Genomic DNA, 20702 nt, shown 5'->3' with positions numbered 1-20702 from the left:
TTTGGTACCAACAGCCCAGCAGATACTGTTTCTTGCTTTCTCAGTGAATTATGATCATTGACTCTGCAATCAGCACTGCCTTTATGGCAGTCAGGTGCTCCCCTCCTGGGCTGATCCTATTGCTAGACACAATTGAAATGAAAATCTAACCAGTTACTCATCTGGAATTTATAAATTTACTGCAATTACTGAGAAATGGAAATAAAAATGGAAGTTGGCTCAAGAAGACATCTAAACTAATCAACCACATGTATCCCTCCAACACAGTGAGCACGTGTGATTGCATGATGAGGAGTGTTATTCTCTCCAGAAACAATTAACAAATATGAGGGGCTATTTACTCATGCAAGTGACAAAGTGAATAGGCAACATTTGGTTGGGAGAAGACTATTGCTGAGAATAAACCTTTTTCTAGCAGCTATCTGACTATATAGGAAGGTGGTAAGCCTGTACTGTTCTTCAGCGCTACAGATTTCTTAGCCGAGTCTGGGCAAGTCATTACAATTTCTCTGTCGACAAAGCAGAGCTAATGATAGTGCCTCACCAGGACTAGCGTCAGTCTTCCCACTAAGGATATTGTGCACTCCTTTTCATTAATGCTTCTGGAACATGCCAAGATCTCAGCTGGATGTAATTCTCCAGTGAGTTGTATTACCAGAATCTCACCATCTATAGGTTTGAAAACGTAGATCTGTTTCTTCATTGAAAATGTCGTAACACTTTTAATGACATCAAGCTATGGGGTCTAATATATGTCTTCCCTTTTATAAAGGCTGGCCCCGCTAGATCTAATAATCCTTTCAAAGACTGTGACAATAATGAGTGGCAGTTGTAGCACATCTAATAACTTGTAGTAACACCAAGTAAAATATCTAGTCACGCTCTCATTAAGAGCACTGCAATCTATGCTTTAGCAAGTCCACTACTGTAAGGAAAAACAAGTGAGTGCAGCTGGATACATTTTATTCATAAATTGCTCTTTTAAAACTGTTCTTGTATTGTGATGGTTGCGAAGGCTAGCTGTGAGGACTAAAGAAGGCTGAAAATAGCTGAATCTCTTCACTTTCTAAGTTCTAGGCAGTTTGCTTAATGGCGTGTTTGGGTGGGTGGGCAGTATGTACCTGACAACGTGTAAATGAAAGACTGATCCACTTGAATTCACGTGGCAGATTCCATGCCATGCAGGGGAGTAAGAACTCCTCTCAGTTTATTCCTGACTATCTGAATGGGTATCCCAAATGCCCAGAGATGTTTTTACCTGTTATTGGAATCATGAAATGTTGAACACAGTGTATTGTAGTTTGCTGTTAATTACTTGGAATTTGCTATACTGTATTCAAGATTTTTTTTCTTTTTTTTAATCCCGATGTCACCTCTTGCACAGCAGGGAATAAATTGATTTTTAAATACTTCATAAAATATTCATTTACCATACTTACGTACAACAATAACAGAAAAACAACCCTGTTTTACCTCCCCTTCTCGGATGACAATGTCTTTTTGTTTCCCATTTTCAATTATCTTCAAACACATATCTCCTTTAACCTGGTAAAAAAGCTGAAGGGATAGGAAGATAACATTAAGGCAACTACTCCAAAACATTCTTTACTTTACATTCTGTATATAAAGGACATGTGTGCACATACATTCAATCTGTAATTGCAAATATTTACAGATTTTTTTCTAACAATAAATAACAGACTTCCAATCTTTGTTGCTTTTGAAAATGTTATCTTATGCACGTTTGACAATCAATCTATCTCAGAGGTGTGTAACTGCTTATAGAGCTATTCTGTGAATGCAGTGGAATTCCATTGCACTGTCTTTATTCCTGGGAATGACTCTTTGTGGGGCTGGGACATTATGGTTCAGACATCCGTTAATTACACTCTATATAAAGCTTCATTTCAGATGTAGCAGGGTCTTCACTATTACATTCAGTCAGATTAAATGTCACTTTTCCAAATAAGCTCCAAATATGCATGCACAGGGTTTTAGGGTGTGTTTTTTCATTTTTAATGGAGATTTCTCATATGGCAATAATTGCCCATTTGGAAGCCATTCTGCTTTACTTCTGTGGATACCCTCGAAGACCAGCAACAGCCGTTCCTTTTCCTACAGTGTATGTAAAAGGATTACATTCAAAGCCTGTGTAAGGACAGAACCCATAATTCTGTCTTCAGTGACCTTTCCACAGCTCTGTTTTCAGAGTAGCTTTGTGGGGGCTCTGAGGTGCTCAGACCTAGCCTCATGTTTCATGGCAGAACTGTGCTATGATCTGTAAGCAGGTCTCTCTTTGACCTGGAATAACAGACACACTTTTCCTCATTTTATGTAATACAGAGCAATAATACTTCAAAAAGTCAACTTTAATTTTCTGCCACTCTCTGCCAAGCTTCTATATGCTTTCCATGTTCTGTTTGCCATATCTAGAAACCAAACAGATTAATTCATATAATTGCTAGTGCAGCTGAAATTGTCTGAAACCTGATTAAAAGTTAGAACGATAATGAAGGTAAGTTTATTTACAGTAATTCACTACAATTTTAGCAAAACGGAAAATAAATAGGGGAAAGAAGAAACCACCGAACTATATAAAAACCCTGAACTAAGCCTTTTCCAACATTAGAAAAGCTTAATCAATTTTTTGAATCAGGATTATTTCCAAAACAGTTTTGAAATATTAACACATGCCCCTGAGAATTCAAGAAACACCTTTATGAACATAAGAAAGAATAAATATGCTGCCAAGGAAACGAAACGGTAGAGAGAACTGAAGATGTACTGGAAAAGAGCTCATGCTGAGGGCTCTTACATGAGCGAAAAGTTCACCTTGTGCCAGGGACATCACCATGGAAAAATTATAACTCTTGTCTAGATGGCCACAGTGCCAGGCTACTTATCCTCCTTGCACTCCATTTCCCCATGTTCTTTTCCGTCATTTTCTCTGGTGTTACTGAATGACCGTATAAAATGCTAGAGCAGCCCTCGTTACAGAGCACATCGGGCAAGGCTGACTGCTCACTGTACAACACAAAGTGATTTGAGCGGGGAAATGATCTCTCCATTTCAAAAAAGACTCATCTGAGATCTTAAGATCCTGATGGATCCTCACACAGGCCATCGTGTGATATGGCACTGGTAAAGCTGAAATGGAAAGATCTTTTTTGAAACGTTGAGCTTTGGAGCGTTATCTTCCCTAAAACTACTGAGGGAGCCATTGTGAACGCATGTACAGGACATGTAGAAGAGGGAAAGGACAACAGAGGCAGAGGCTTATCCTGCGTGTGACCGTGAATCACGTGGCTCAGCAACTTTCTGGTAATGAGAGACTGGGGAGGGGAAAGGGGCCACCCAGTTCAATAGCCCAGCACCAGAGTCATAAGGAAAGATTCTGAACACTGAACTGTGAATTAAAAGAATTGTTTTGCAACGGGAAAGGAGGAATGAGGTGGGTTACACACTGTCAACAAAAGTGTTTCTCTGACTGAATTTAAATAGTACCTTTCACTGTAAATTATGGTCTTTTCTTCCAAACTCTTTTTTGAAAAATGTCTGAGTGTTTCAGTCATCCATAAATCACTTGATGTAATTGTGATTAATACAAGTGGCAATAATTATTGATTCTGCTGCTGTGCTTATAATATACCCTGAACTTTTATCAAGAAAACTGTCAACTGTGTTCTCAGTGGGTTACAGTCCATGCCCATTTCACAGGACAGTTTGGCAATACAGTATTGTACTGTCCTTTTGCTGGAATGTTGTTTTTTCTAAATGCTGACTGAGCTTTGCAGTCTGGGCAAATCTAAGCTCTTCCTAAGTATCTCCTGGAAAAATCAAGGCCTGAGTAAGGAAGTGCTGGTGTGTGGGTAGGTGCACATACATGCATAGGTATACATATATATATACACAAATATGCATGCATATATAGATAGAAAGTCAGTAGAGTTCAATGCTACCTGAAAATACAAGCTTTCCTGGTTGGTCTGTTTTTACTGGGATAATCTGGTATCCATTCTCCACAGTAGTACTGAAAACTAAGGAAATGTGTAACATTTTCACTCTATTAGCATCTTATTAATGACAAGGTCTCTTGTTACATGTAAAATATATATATATCTCTCCTTGTAAAAAAGCCTAGATTTGTACATTGCTACTGCATAATGGGTCAAAATCGAACATGGATTTGTCTTTCTGGGTGAAGAATGTGGCTTAAGGAAGAAGCAAAGGTTGCTCACCATTCTTTTTATCCCTTGTATTACTAAAAGTGCTTATTTGATTTTGGGTTTGGGTTTGGTTTATTTTTGTTTGGTTGGTTGGTTGGTTTTTTAGTATTTTTATGCCTCCATCTTTTCTTCCTTTCATTTTTCCAGACTTTTGACTTTTTTTAGCTTTCCTGCTTACTATGTGGCATCTTCTCGTTACAATTAGACTAAAAACACCTCCTCTTACTAATTTCCACCTTACCTCTAGAAGTTGAGCCATCTAGAAGTCATTCTTTACCTTACGCATAATATTTTTTCATAACATTGCTCAATATGATCATTAAAACTGCCATTACACCTATGAAAACTAAACTGAAAGCCCCTTAAGATTGAGAATTTATTTTCTGACTCATTTTATTTTCCTTAAATTCTCTTTATTGTAGGAGAATTACATCCTCCTCCCTTAATCTGCTTCACCCTTCTTGATCATGCTTCAAAACTGATAGTATTGTGTTAAGCTGCAGTGAAAGGCAGCATGACCAGTGCTGAATCATTGTCAAGTCTGTAAAGGGGTATTTCCCTCAATTATGCAGACTCATAAAATAAATTATGCAGGCATTTCTGGAGAAAACAGGTGGAGATGCAGAGAGGTGGGAGTTCACTGTTCCCTTCAGTGGAAGCATCACTGAAGCTACTTGTCTTGGTAGGAATTAATTTCAACAGAGTAGTAGAAAGGGTAGATACTACCTTAAAAAGAACGCTATCACCCCCACCATATTAACGTGGTGAGAATTGTATTGCTCCTTCATCCAGGTATGTGTATCTAGCAGAGTAAAGGAGGAAGCATGTAGTAGGGGAAAAACACAGTATTTCTAATTGGTTTGCATAGGCCAATTAAAAAACAAGTCTATTTTACTTTATGTACAGCAATGTATGTAATTTAATATAGATCCACCTTTGATATCAAACTCTGCCTAGATTTAGGAGCCCAGAGGTCTGTGAGGGCTTTTGTAGCGGAGAGCTTACTCACAGACTTCTAAAGATACCTGCAATTTGCAGTGTACTTTGAGTACTGACTGCTTCTGAAAGTGGAGTTTGGGATTGCTCAGCCGCTTCTGGGATTAGGCTCTGACTTGGCATATCCTGGCTTGTATTGCTTGTCAGATTGCTAAGTACTAAATTAATCTGCAGAGCAAATCAAATTCTGATGTGGGAGTAGAGCCTGGGTGTTCTCCAGACTTCAGTGGTGATTGATCTGAGCACACAAAAACAATTTTCTCCCTCTCTCATCACAAGGTTTTTCAGCCATCAGAAGTCTGGGAGGCAAACACACGAGGAAGGTAGAGAAAACCATGCTGTGGGGTTTGTTGGTTCACCCCCCCGCCCCCCGCCTCTGCTCATGTCATCCGTGAAACCTGAATACTAGCCACGACTCATCCCAATGATTTTATGCAGCAAACTTATTTCTGAAGACAGAATCTCCTTCTGATGCAAAAGGATCGTCACTCTTATTACTTTGTAACAGGAGCTTTGTTTCTTATTAAAATGAAGAGTTTTCACCAGGTACATGTGGGTGGTTTTTAAATGTAGAGAAGCAAAAAGGTTTCTCTTGCTTTGCTGCAACTTATGTTCTCAGTTTTATTTGGGAGATAAGGACCGCAATACCACCTACTGGAATGCTCACCTAGCCCCTCTTTCCCCTCCTTCTTAGGCATGCAGTATCCCCATACAATGCAAAGGGAGAACTGAGCTGCTAGGGAAGAGTTTCTCAAAAGCATGCTGCCTAGAGAGCAGCACACGCTAGAAGAAGGCGTCAGGCTTCATCTAAGCAGGTAATTTGTCAGAAACTGGAGCCAAGTCTTACTTGTGGTGTGTGAGGGGGAGAAAGAGAGAAATGGAAACTCGGGTTAGAAAACTCAGATGAGATATGGCAGATGTGACGTCAAATCTGTATCCTTTCAGAGCAAGACGTTACTACATCTCAATCAGACCGTGTAAATACGCTCGAAGAAGCTGAAGAGATTGGCCAAGATGATCAAAGGAGAGGGAATTTCTGTTCTGAGAGTCCTCTTTAGGACTGCAGCGTAAGTGCTCTGATCTGTGGGGCTGCATGAGTACTTAGGTGGCTGTATCCATAGGAAACAACCGAGATGTTGAGTGCAGAAACTTAGGGTAAAATACACACAGCAGAATGAGAAGCAGGGCTTTTAAAACCAAGCAGAATATTGTGCCGATGCAAATGTGTTGCAGGTGGTAGATGAAAGGCTGATTTGAATTTCTCTGCATGGAACTGCACTGTTTTATGTAGACTCACCATCAGAATATAAATTGTTAAGAAATTAAAGTCAGATAGTTGAGATTCATTGTGTTTAAGTGGTGGACTGAAGTGGCTAACGAGGCAGGAGCCTAACTACTTTTGTGATTCTAGATTTAGCTGTTAGCTTATCTCACTTTCCCCCAAAGCAGCCCACGCGATGCAGTAAATAAAATCTGAAATTAGTTTTACTCTAACTAAGCTTTGTTATGATCACGGTTTTTATCTGTCATTAACTTCCTCCAAAACATACAGTCCCCTTCAGTTGTCACTTACCTTATTTCAAGAAATATGGTATATTATATGGTGAATTTATAAAATACGACTAGAGGGTTTTCCCCCCGCCCCATCTGAGGCTTTGCAATGCCGAAACTCACAAATGCTACTGTGTGATGAAAAATTCAAGAGACAAAGGGACGTCCAGGACTGTTCCCTGGTACCTGGAATGCACCTGCCACCCCGTACCCATGAGGGGTTGAGCATCACGTCAGGACCACCATAGAAGCTTTCAGTGGTCTCATCAAGTTGACTACACAAGAATTGTAGTCCCTAGTCCATGTAATCCAAAGCTCTCTTGACAAGTGAGGTACATTGGAATAATGATTCCTATGAAAACTCACAAAACTAGCTATATAGTTTTCTATATAGCTTTCACTATATAGAAACTTTCTTTTTCATGCATATTAAGAAATGTCTATATAGCTGCATTCTCACAGCAGGTTTTTTGCCATGTTTCAACAGAAGATGCATTTCCCAAAGCAATTCACTTTCATTTTGAGAATGAGTCTGATTTAGAGGCAGAGAACATCCGAGTAGATGTTTGTTGACTCTATCTCTGTTCTGATGGAGAAGGGAGCAAGGGGGAACATAACATTTACAAATAAGAAAAAAAATGAATATGACATAGTGGTAAAGTCAAGCCGAAGAATGTGAATGGTTTATCTCTTGTAAGGTGCACTTTGATTTGGCATCTCATAAAATCTGTCCAATGGAAAACAACGTCTCAGGTATGAGGCAGTACTTCTGTGCAGAAGGACGGCAAGTAAGCAGTGCGCAGAAAATTAAGAAGGCAGTGAAGTAGAACAGAGAAAACTAAGAAGGAAGAAAATGTCGAGGTACATATTTAGAAAACTCCTGCTTGCTGAGAGGAGGAAAAAAAAATGTGCGAGACTAGCTGGTGTTTTAGCCTAAACAAATGTTCAGGAGACAATCCTAAAAGGCTTTGAAGAGAGTCCAAATCAAGCCTCCAGTTTTTCTCACAATTAGCCAGTCGCAACTGATCTTCCCGAAACACCTGCCCGTGAGCGGCGCCAGCGGAGAACAGCTCGGCAGCAGGAGGCTGCTCCTCAGCCCTCATCTCTGCACGTGAACCCCCTGCTGCTGTGAACTGCAGGCCGAGTTCTGCCACAGGACACGCTATAAGCTGTGTGATAACAGGCATAAAATAATGAGTGAATATAAGCATCCTAAATTTAACTTTCTTTTCTAAACCAACGCTTCTTTGCTGTTAGAATAATACTAGTAGCGTAGCATCAGCTGAATTTGTGTAAAGGAATTTGTGGGTTTTCGCATTCATGGTTTGGCCTGTTAACAGTATGCCTATATAGTTTGTCTTTCAAATTGTCACTCAGAACTATAAATGACCTTTTACCTGCCAAAATAATGAGCTGAACACGGTTTTGAATGTTTTTTTAATCCCAAGTCTAATTTAGGAATATGCCCTTTTACTAAGATACTCTCTGCCTCACAGTTCTTCTCTAACGAAAAACATGGATCTGAAGGCTTAATTAGATCACAAGAGTGTGCAAATGTGTCTGATAAAAAGCTATGGTAAACCGCAACGTACGGCTATATTGTACCTCCATAAAAGGAGACAAGATTGGCCCATACGTTAAACTGAGATGTAACTGATAATGCTTCTGATGTGTGTATTGCCAATTTTCCTATCTGATAGGAATTTTTTGTTTCCATTTTTGGTTGCTGAGTAATTGTGGGAAATTTGCTATATAAATAAGGATGTACTGATACCTAAAAAATCTCGTATCCAGTTGAATTAGCAATAATTTACTATACTGTTGCGTACTGATAGAAATTATGCCTTTATAGCTATGGCTAACTTTTTATACCGTTGGAAAGTCATATAATGGGTTTAGGCTTATTAAAGGTAGGCCAAATTCTTTTCAAACATAGGAACACACTGCAAAATAAAAAAAAAAAAAAAAGAGGTAAATTATATTAATCTAACTTTTATTGTAAGGGAAGGGGAGGAGGAGATAAATTTTTAAAAAATGAAACAGCACAGGAATGGGTCAGGGACCAAGGATAATCCAGTATGAACTGGGATATGCAGGGAGAGACAAGATCGTAAAGAAAAGAAAAAAAAAAAAAAAATTTAATATGGTAGTGCAGGCTATTGTACCAGTTAAACTTCAGCTTGTTTTTGTGTGTTCCTCTCTTAGTGTAGGGCTCTAATGTATTCTTCAGAGCAAGAAAATAAATTAATTGTATAAAAACAAAAAGGTTAAGTTACAGAAAAAATTATTTGGAATCATTAACTTCCATATGTACCTTCACGTACCTTCATTTTATGCTTTGCCAAACCTTGATGTCGTTGACCTTGATAACAAAATTCACTCACTCTTTTTTAATCTAACATATAACACTGAACGATATGCCATAACAGCAGTGTACAGATTAGATATCCTTCCCAGTGCCTTCTGAGCAGTCATAGTACAGATGTGATTGCTCCTTTCCCAGGCTCATAATCACGCTGACGAAACCACATTTTGTTTTCCCCAGCTAAGTATCTCTGGAATTTCCTTGTAAATATGTGATGGATGCTAAATTCTTCTGGTTAGTAACAATCGCTTCACACGCACCGCCCTGAGACCTGGCTCGCCTCCTTCCCAGCCCACGCAACCTGCCGGCATGGTCCCGGCTGCTGCCAGAGCTCCCCCTGCGCGGCCGAAGAGAAGGGACATAGTTGAGCGTGCTGGGTAACCTGGTACGTGACCGGAGGTGCCTGTGCCCACAGCCGCGGGTGGGCTGTGAGAGCGCGGCGGCCACGCAAAGCAGGCAGGAGTCTGACAGTGATAAGGTAAGTTACAGCTATAGTAACCATAAACACCTGCACGGCACAATTATAACAGAAAATTAATGAAGGCTGTTGTGAAACGGTTGGGTTGGTTTTGTGAGAAATGATTCAATGACAAGTAAACACAAATTTTTGTTTCTTTTTAAAAGGATTTATTGAACTTGACTGACTTCTGCCTTGAACTATGTAGATGCTTAGGCTTGGGTTTCCAAAGGTACTTAAAATTAGGTGGCCAAATTTTATTGGAATTATGTGAAATTAAATTACTCTGCTGGGAAGCAAGGCAAACAGTTTCCCATCCTGAAATCCTTACTGCCAGGCCTCTAGTGTCCCCTTTCCCTTAGGGTTCCTTCAGAGCTGGTTGCTGATACCTCTGACTCAGAGGAGTCCTCAGGCCAAGCAGACAATTCCATGAAAAAGGCAGTAAACGAAGTAGATGTAAATTGTTACAATTTTGATAAGTTTCTACTCTTTCTTCCTGTATTCTGCATTGGGCACAATGGCTACTCACAACTCGAGGCAGTGGGACAGCTTTCTTTTGATACACAAGATGTGCAGTGAAGGGGACTGATTTGAAAAATGTTTAGAGACTCTATTCTTTAACCTTCTGAACCTGAATGAAAGCTGAAAATGCTGATATTTTTCATAAAGTCCAGAAAAATATAATTTCAAGCCAATCAAAACATTTAATTTTGATTTTTGAATTTCAAAGTTACTTTTGAAATATAGATCGATCTTCTGAAATATAATATCACTTTAAAAAAATCGTTACCTTTCCAAAGTTTTGTTCCAAACTGTTGAAATGAGACATTTTGATGTGTCAGAACACTTTCTCTAGTTTCCTGTTGGAAATTAATTATAGCAAAATAGATCTGATCTCATGTGCTTGTTTCAGAGGAAATGCACAGATGGTGTATGGTTCTGGTGAATGATTCTGTTTAAGTCTTTGAACAGATCTAATAAATACAACATCACTGAGCCTGGCATTGCTAATCTGCAGCTGTAGCTTCACAAGTAGCTGCGTTTTAATCATTATAGATCAATTAAAACAGCAAAATATAAACAACCTATAGGTTACCTCTTCTCCTTCTTCGATATGATAATCCTTTCTTTCATTTGGCCCTCCAACAAACATCACATTCAATTGATGGCAATGCCTGGAAAAGAAAGTGACATTTTAAAGCTACCTCCACTCACAGCGTTCTTTATTTCATGTACGTTTTTTTAATTCGAGGACAGTGAGTCAACGAAACAATACTGAGTGACAAGCAACGTCCAGAATGAGAACTCAAAAGACCTTGGATGCATCTCTCCGCTCTGCCACTGTCCTGCTGGGTGACCAGCTACCTTCCTCCTAGTGTTTCAGTGCCTCCAGCTATGAAAAGGGGACAATGACAGTTACAAACTGTGGAAGGAGCTTTGAACTGTAAAGATTGCTACATAAGAGACAGAAACGACAGGAAAATGTCTTTTCATCGTGAGCTGATTAGATCAGGATTCTGTAAAGGTAAAACACTTTTTAAGGTTAATAAAGGTAAAAGCATACTTTTTTTTCTCATTAGTAGAATTTACTAGAGTTACTGATGGTAGGAATTATCAGCTAATTTCTCTTCTATTTATATTGGTTTTGCTAAGGCGGAACAACGTTGTAATGGTTTCCTTGTGGTTGATTCAGAAAAGGAGATTCAGGCCCTTTATCTTAACTCTGCCCCTTTTAAGAGCCCCAATGAGCACTTCTCTCAGCTGGCACAAAGAATAGATATCATCCCAATTATCTATCAGTCCACTTACACTAATAAAAAGATAAGGTAGCAGGTTTTCACTCGCTAAAAAAACCCCTGTAAATCAGGCCTGTTAGCTGTGATTCAAAATTTGTCCTTAAGCTCTTTTTGACATGTGAACTGGGGGGTGTTGACCTCTACTTTTCAGTGAGGAGATTCTGGGCAATACTTGGGCTAAGAGGAGATCCTAGTGATGCAGAACCAGCACAGCCACACTCCCCTGCAACACGGGGAAGAACAATGTGCCTCTGTGTCAGCGCCTTGTAAGCCTTAATTGAGAGAAGCTATTCTGAACTGCTGAACATAAACATTTGATCTGCCACTATTACCATGTTTACTTTGAAAAGTATTTAAATGATAATGAACAACACAGTAGGGATTAATAAAGCGGAAATAACAAGTAACAGCGACAAATTCCTTGGTCAAATAAAAGTCTAAAGAATTAAATTAGATTACATTTCTTAAATTGACTATTTTCACACCATAGGAAGCTGTATACATTACAGCACTTGGCTTCGTGCCCATATCCTAAAATAAGGAACCGAAATCAGAGCTGTTTGTACCATGCAGATTTAATTTTTGTTTTCAAGAACACACTGTAATACTTCTGCATTAGTGAACCCTTCTACTAAAGAAGGGCAGGAAGACCAAAAGAGTTAGAACACAACTAATAATTAATGAAATAAATTAAAATCAACCCTGGGGAATAAAATAAGAGAAAGACAATCTATGGGTATCTTGTAGCCTACTTTTAAGATGAGTCATTTTTTTACAGATACCCATACAGTTTCCATATTAGTTCAATAACTAAAAGTGAAAATATTGCTCTAAAAATCATTGTTGCTTAACTTTTTGTTTGGCAAATCTACCATTAATTCTGTTACCCTATGGATTTAGCTGGGTTTTACATAATAAACAGGCAACCATGGGATAATCATTCCTATCATTAACAATTATATAATGACGCTATCAAAAAATTCCAGCTATCAAATACGAACAGGAACTCCAATAGGTTTGTTTGTCCACACTGCTAAATAAATTGTCTGATTAATATAGTTGCATTAAGTTAAGAAGAAAAATCATAAGGAAGGAAAGCCGTTTCAGTTAAGACTGCCAAAATGCGGAGAGTATAAAGGTTTCAGGGGGTGTGAAAATTACTTGATTGCACTATTTTTAGAATGAGGTGCTAATCAATGGCCTATTAAGTTTTACATACTCTTATATTTCTCTTCTTAATCATATAAAGAAAATAGTACCAGCAGGCAACCTTTTAAAAAGTCTCAAGACCATGAAGAATCAGATAGTCCATGACAACAGTTAGGTCTCCTTATGGTTAAGTATCATATTCTGAACTCAAAGAAGAGCTTTAAAAGTGCCATAGCTACCCATAAAAATCAGCTACGTCAAGGGTTCTGATTTTGCACTAATTGCTCAGTGTTGAGGTTAAAAAGCATTTAAAATTGCAAGATAGTGCCATTAAAATACATCTAATTAAATTGCAGCTTTTACATTGTATCTTTTTCTTGACTCTGGTAAAACTCTAAACAGGTGGTGATTCAGGAATTGAGGTTTTGTTTTGAAATCCCAAATAGGTACTTAAGACTTTTGATCCGCTCAAGTGTATGGAATACAACTGAATAAAAGCTTGAAAGCCATAATAAATTTAGACACCAAAAGTCCTACTGATTTGCTGTAAAACCTAGATTTTAACCATTAATTCTATCTTATAGAATCATAGAATTATTAAGGTTGGAAAAGACCTCTAAGATCATCAAGTCCAACCGTCAACCCAACACCACCTTGAAACGAAGGATCATAAGTTACGTAAATGTTTTGACGTGGTTGCCTTCCAGTGATGTAGAAGGCAGTGAGAAAATTGCCTTATACGTCTCTACTCAGCACAAAAGATCAAAACCTTTGGAAAAATATTGGAAATCTATTAGTCACTTCTTGGAAAATCGTCTAAAACCTTTTTGGAAAATCCTCAAAACATTTAGATAGCACCAGGAGCAGGTGGTGAGAGACTCAGAATCCATATACTAGATGGCTTTCTTCTCCTTCTTCACAGGCTGAAGCTACGTTGGAAAATGGATTTTTTTTTTTTAATCTATGCAATTTTTATCACAAAGATGTTCCTTGTTTCACTGTGGTTTCTTGCAATGTTTATGGGGAAGACTTGTCAACACCTAGTATTTAGGGATCTACGTGACTGTCTGACCTCTGATAGGTGTCACATTCCAGAGTTACTTCAGGATTACACAGAAGTGCTGGTAGGGGGTGCAGAACAGTGCAGTAGTGACAAAAAGGTTCCTCTTACTGATGAAGAAAGCAAGCCACGAATATTCCACATACTGTAAAATACGAAAATTTTGCCACCATCATTGGTAAGCTTCAGAAATGGCTATGCTTTACCAAATGCTTCCTAAATCCATTTTGAAAATGAAAAAAATGAAAACACTCGTAAGGAGAAGACACCTTCCTCATTCTCTCCCACTATCAAACTACTGTAGTGATTCAAGTTTCATAATTTCTCAGTTAAACATACAACTGTAGTTTCAACACAGTCCTCTCAGTAAGGATGTGTCCTTTATCTTATTTTTGTCTTGCAATCATTACTTTGAAAAGTAGCCCTTCAATCTATGAATGGAAATTAATACCACTGCTACAGTACTCTCCATTCAGCTTTTGATTAGAGGTAGCATTTCAGGGTAGGGCAAGAGGCACATTCTTTGGTGCTTTTTTAATGATTAAAGTTGCAAAACAAGATTAAAAAAAAAAAATTAAAGCAAGAGAAATGCTTTTTATTTTCTTTATAAAACCTGGGTTTATATCACTCTTTACAGAGAATCCTTTCTTATGAAAGCCTTCTGTATATACAGTTTTGGATAAAATATATCGTCCTCTACTTCACTGACCAAAGAAATCCTTGCTAACGTTGTAACTAGAAGGTGCCACACGTTGGAGCATTTATGCTGGAATTTGCTCATGAGTTTTGACACTGAGAATATGCATCTATACAACTGCATAATGCCCCCACTTTTTTCTTATATTAGCTGTCTCATTCAGAATATTGTTGTAGCTCTAAGGTGCCAGTCAGTGCTCTGAAACGCTGCCTCTTCAACCTCCCACTGAACAGAGGGTCCTACCCTGCCTTGACAGCTGTGGAAATGCCCTGGAAACCTGCTCCTCCAGTGCCCCTGCCCTTCCTTTTTCCTTATCTTTTAGTGATATGTCCTGCTGGTTTTGATTGCTCCTGCAGCTTTGGCTCTTCTGCAATGTCGGAATGACTCTCAGCAGCTGTAGCTGTTTCAGGTTGTAATTTGGTGGCACTAATCTGTTAGCTAAATCTTATAATTTGTGGGTGTGATGCCATCTCCTCTGATTTTTATGAGTTTATTGTCACAGGGCCTGACACAAATTCCCTTAACTCAGTCTAACCGCCTACAAGAGACTTTGAGTTGAGGCAAATATCTTGTATTCAAGTTGATCTTTACAGCTTCTGCAGAGTTACTGCGAAACAGATTTCAGTCACTTTCTGTTATTTGAAACAGCACTCTGACTGCCGTCTGAGAGGAACTACAGTTCCTTACTAATCTTCACCATGTATGCGTTTTAGCAGCTTCCTCTTACAGCTAAGAATATATATATATCTCTAAGAACTGAGTTTAAAAAAAAAAAAAATCTTCATTTACTTACATAAGCTTATTGCACACAGGTGGCAAAAAGGCAGCTTTGTTTTCTTCTATCCATTTTCTTACATTTACAAGAAGCTCCATGGTCCACCAGCTATGAAACTTTTGACAGAGATATTAGAGTTTGCAGAGGGCTCTTTCCATGAGCAAACTGCATGTGGCTCCATCCCCAGAGCTCAGGGATTGGTTGCTAGAAGAGGTGTCTTCAGGCTTGAGTGTCAAAGGGGACGGGTCCATCAGCCAAAGGTTACTTCATAAAGAGTACTAATGCTCTAGCAGCTTAGCTAATAATTGACTAGTGTCTTTAAAATGTATCTTTTCATCGGAGACTCATTCTGCCCACGGGAGGTTTCTTAATTCTCTTTACTGCATCAACTGGAGTGTGTACGTTGCCTCTCGACAGAAATTGCCTTGTTACATAGGCAAACTGAGAGTTGGGAAAACGGGCAAGACTTGGGCATGCACACCCTTCAAGTCCAATATAGAAACAGGTTTCAAAGCTAAATGCAAGTTGAGAGCAGTTGCTCAAATTTTAGTCACATATAATATATATAAAAAGTTTTTTTATACATGCATAACTATATATAGGTGTTTCAGACTTGATAATAGAGCTCCATTTCCTTTTCCCACCCCCCCTCAACCTTGTTACGCTGAATGTTTGTGGGCATGCGTTTGAAAATATTGGGATCATCTTCTGCTAGGTAACAAAACCAAATATGTCTCTTGCACTTGTAAGACCAAAAGCCATTGTCCATAAATGCTCGTTTTAATTTGATCCACTCTTTGCCAATGTTATAGCAGGGCTTGTTGGAGAGCTGAACGTTGTTCTGTGATGCCCTTTGGGAAAGTGCAGCATATTGTCACCAAATTACCAGGAAAACAAGAAACTGAGAACTACCAGGCATTCCAGATCTGTATTAGTCTTTATTTCCTCACTAGTTTCTGTTCAACATCTACGTAGTTCCTACAGGATTGCTCACTCTGTTCCCTGCCACCTCCATTTTTTAATAAGAAAATGTATAAACATTTATTTTCAGACTTGAAATACATTAAATGGGTGGTAAACAAAAAACCCTAAGACATTACGAAATTTTAGCATTTTTCAGTTGCCCTTGACATAGCTTAGTCTTCTGATTATATCTACGCTGTGCTTAGTGAATGTGTATGGGTATAAGGTTATAATATGATTTATTTAAAAGTGAGTGTTACATCCTCATGGCTTGCACATATAAGCAGTGTAGCTGCTGGACTGAAGAGTCAGTATGCTGGAATAGTACAAATTTGGGAGTTCTTTAGCTTATACCATTATAATTTTGCAATGGAAAAAAGCCATGGAGCGTTGAGTTTGAACTAATATCATGCTCTTATTCCAGTATGTGTGAGGATGACTCTGTTTTACCTTCATCTCTATCACTTCTTTGCAGTTTAGTTTAAACTAATCACATAATTGATCAAAAAAAAAATCAGTTTGTTTTAGGATAAAAAAATCCACATGCAGATTACAGTTTCGCTATAATTAATACAATCACAATGGGACTGGCAATAATTTCCTCTGAAACAAGCCCAAAGTAATTATTATTTCACTCAAATAATGTGAGGGGGTTTTTTATAATTATTTAGCACACAAAATTTCTACCATCAGAATGGCTGTGGTGAGACACCAGTGCATAGCAAAGTCATCAGGTTTCGGACCTACAGACAGGAACATTTCAGTGCTTTTTGTACTGTAGGCTGCTGGCACACTATTTAGCTGCAAAGGAAAGAGATCTTCTACTTAAAATGCACTTTCACTTAGGGGATTGTGACCCAGCCTGGTGGGACCAGGAGAACTGAAGACACTCTATTTTAATGACCATGGTTTTGTAAAGCTCTACGTCATCATTACTAACATGTATTGTAGAGCAGGACTCCATTCGTCGGGCGTGAAAACCAAGAGATTGTACAAAGCCACAGCAGGAAAAAACCCAGATCCTGGAACTGATAGAGCCAAGCCTTGTTCACCACAATATTGATGTGCCAGTTTTAACTGCAGGGCTATTGTCCGCAACCCCTACTCCAACCCCTAGTCTCTACTTTTTTCCACTAGGCAGAATACAAGGTACTATTGGCTGCAGAGAAAACTATCTCTGTCGCAGGCTGATAAATCCATTTTGTGGCTAGAGTGAGGTACGAAAACCCAATAGCTAGACCTACTCAGGGAGGAAACAAATGAAGTTCACTTATAAAATTCACCATTAGTATGAAGCTGAGGTTACTATCACAGGGTAGCATTTTCTGCAACCTTCTGACATCAAGGCGTTTTGAAAAATGCAGCTGATGGCCTCTCCACGCGTATAACAGGTATAAGGGAACACTGTTTGTTGTTTTTTTTTTTTTGAGGCAGGCTAAGAAATGGTCTGCATGGCCTGAAAGAAGTGGGCCATGAAACCCTATTTCTGCGAAGTGTATTGGAGAGGCAAAGAAAAGAGCCAGCGTTGCAGCCTCTGTGAGACTCAAGCAAATATGTATGCCTCGTGACCCGGTTGGGGCCTGGATTTTTCTTGCCGGTCTACTTCGCAATGACTCTTCACATCTATCAAAGCCTGTTCCAGCAGCTGGGGTTTCTGCTGTCACTTTCGGCTCAGATCCTTCCCTTTATGCAAAGGCAAGGACTTGATTTGTCAGCTTTTGCTGCCAGAGAAGCGCAAGACTACTGAAGCATAAAACTACTACACAAAAATAATCCATCTTTTGCATTGAAGGTGCAGGAAAAAAAGTGGTAGTGGAAAAAACTGAGTTTAGGACAGCACCTACTCTATTTTTCTACTTTCCTCAATCACCAGACCTATTAGAGACTCAAATTTACTAGTTGGTGTCCAGCAAGCAGTGTGTGTCAACAAAAAGCACATAAGCTAAATATTGTTTCTAGTTAGAAGAGGTATTCAGGTTTGTTAGCCAAGATTTTTATCTGTATTAAAGTGATATTTGGTCATTTTTCCATTACTTCCTATATTAATTTTTTTTCACCTAAAGGACTGATGATAAAGACCTAGAATGGCTTAGAGCCCCTGGGAAGGGGAGAGGGAAACAGATCATAAAGCCAGCAAGCATGGATGCTGCCTGCTCTGCTCTGCCCATTCTACTCTTGAAAGCAAACAGCATTGTGAAAATTGGCTCTTAAGCCTTGTTTTTTCATACTTAGTGCTAAGAAGCATTCTGAAAAATCTTCACCAGGGGAGGTTTGCATTCACCAGCAATTTGAGGACAAAATCCTTTCAGTATCATTTCAACTTTGCCTTTCTGTCCCTGTGCAATAAAGACTGGTTTATCTACATTGGTGTTAAAATAATGGAGCTACACTGAAGTGATAATCTGGAGATTCTGCAAGCAGCAGGAACCAAGTAACTTTCTGCAGCATTAGGAGAGCTTTAATGTCTGCTTTTTTTCTTTTTCTTTTTTTTTTTTTTTTTAATATTGTGAAGAAGTGGAAAAAGGAAGACATAGATATGACTAAATAATCCATTTCACCCGGTTGAACACACTTCCTATTTTTGGTCAATTCTGTGCTTTTTGTTTGTTCTTTGAGAACAAATACAAATGAAGTACTTTTTTTTTTTAAAATGAAAAATTATTTATATTAAAAAACCCTATATAGTTGCTGAAAACAAAAATTCAGATCAGTTACAAACATACTACTTGAACCCACGTACAGTTATGTTCCTACAAACTAATTCACGTGGCCAAATTTCACTGCTATATTCATAAACATACTATCAAGGGCCTTACGTCTCTGTGGGGACAAACATAAGAAGCAAGTGAATCACATAGCACAACAGAAGAGTTAAAGATCCCACAAAAACTACTAGAATCTTCACCATTATCACTGTTACTTTTATGGGAAGGCTGATTAAAGTACAAGCAGCAGTGACTATCATCTATATAAACACCAAAATTAGACTCACTGAGTCCTCCCTCTTGCCTAAGTATAAGGTTAAATCTGTGATAAAGAGCTTGTCTGTACGTTCACAGCTTCAGCTTTGATTCTTCCTGACATTCTTGTATTTGCCAAAAAAACACTTGTTTGGATGAAATTATGTTCACAGCAATCTTTGCGTCGTATAGAATATTTTATTTTCTAGTGTAATGATGCACTGCTAAGGCTAATGAAGGCAGCTGCTGTTTTCTGGTATGCCAACTAAACCTACGTGATGATGGAAAATTTCTCTAAAAAACAGTCAGTTTTCTTTTTCTCCATGCCAGCCACCTTCATCAATGGTCAGATACAGCAACTGCATGTTACTTCACCTGTCAATGGTGTGTACCACTGAAACATATTCTAAGTAATGCACACAGCAATAGTACCAACAGCAGAACAACTTTCAAGTGAGAAGCATCTCGTCTCCATTCAAAACAGTCTCAAAAGGTTTCAGCAAATTTACGGATCAGAGGTGGGGGGAGGAGGTAATGAAGTCACACATAACTGCCACTCAGTCTGCCAAAAGTACTTGGGAGATCGGTGCTATTTACTTAAAACTGGCCGAATGCCTGTCACCTGCTGCTGGGCCACCAACAGTTCATTTTCAGAGGCCGTGGAAATCCAAGTGCTCTGGGACACTCCCTACAACCATCCACTCTGTAATGACTTGCCCAGAGTTTGTTGCTTCGTACGCAGCAAAGCAGCTGTAGAAAGGAAAATGCTTTCTAGTACTTACGTCGTTTACCCAACAGAGCTGTCTAGGAAAGTAAATATGGTGACAATGCCTAGCCATGGGTGGAAAAAAAAGAGAGTATGTCTCTGTCTCAACTGTGTAACAGTGCTGGAGCATTGCTTGGGTTTAAATATCTGCTGATGCCAATTATGTTTGCCATCTTCCTGCCACATAAAGATAAGACAGATCTGACTGCAGAATAAATCCATGTTAGCGGTATACTTTAACAATAAACATGTGCATAAAGCTGTGTGTTTTCTTCTAGTAACTGTTTCTAAGCATGTAGTACATCATATATACACTGTGTTGTTTCTATGTATAAGTAATGTTAGCCTTTTAGGTCTATTCAGCATTTTCGTATCTGAGCACCTGATTCCAACCTTGAATTTTAGGAAACAGCACGACAAAACCTTCAGGTATTGAAAAAGCAGTTTAGACCCTGTACATGTGATGTGTTTATATTACGGATGTTCTGTACTTCGTAAAGTACTTGTACTACAGTAAAGTAAGATGAACTCAGTGCAGAGATAAAGCAAGCTCTCAATGAATTATCCATACAGGATAAATCCCAGTATTTTTGGTTATTTCTATTAAGCGCCATTCAAAAATAACTTTGTATGATTCCTTTTAACCTGTATTACTTGTTTCGAAAGTGCCAGGGCATCCCTCGTGTTGCACACAACGGCAGTGGAGTAGCAAGTGGACTGCAAATCCCAGGGGTGTGCAGCCAGCAACACTACAGCGATAATAATTTAATGTACTGGCAGTACTTAGTTGCTTTTCTCTCTGGCTTGGACCTTAGCAGGACCGACGGGTTTCCCCACCGATGTGAATTAGCCTGGGGATGAACTTCGCTGGCCTGGAGGCTAATGCCTTTTACCAAAGGCCGTCAGGAGGTTTGGCCGCGCACGGGCCGGGGCCGAGGCCG

At 38.9% G+C, this 20702-nt stretch overlaps 1 protein-coding gene across 1 annotated transcript in view; it reads right to left on the bottom strand.

The window, feature by feature from the left end:
• The window catches only part of HAAO (3-hydroxyanthranilate 3,4-dioxygenase), a 33584-nt gene extending 18397 nt beyond the window's left edge, over nt 1-15187 (bottom strand). The window contains exons 1-3 of the mRNA XM_009582091.1: nt 15091-15187; nt 10692-10770; nt 1474-1557 (exon numbers count right to left, since the gene is read on the bottom strand). Of these exons, the coding sequence (XP_009580386.1) occupies nt 1474-1557; nt 10692-10770; nt 15091-15170 (243 nt within the window). The 5' untranslated portion in view covers nt 15171-15187. The remainder of the gene's footprint in view (nt 1-1473; nt 1558-10691; nt 10771-15090) is intronic.
• Between the last annotated feature and the right edge of the window lie 5515 nt (nt 15188-20702).

The sequence above is a fragment of the Fulmarus glacialis genome, unplaced genomic scaffold (genome assembly GCF_000690835.1).
Source record: "Fulmarus glacialis isolate BGI_N327 unplaced genomic scaffold, ASM69083v1 scaffold27167, whole genome shotgun sequence".
NCBI classification, from domain to species: domain Eukaryota; kingdom Metazoa; phylum Chordata; class Aves; order Procellariiformes; family Procellariidae; genus Fulmarus; species Fulmarus glacialis.
Note: the sequence above shows the minus strand (reverse complement) of the source record. Positions and strands in the feature narration are given on the sequence as shown.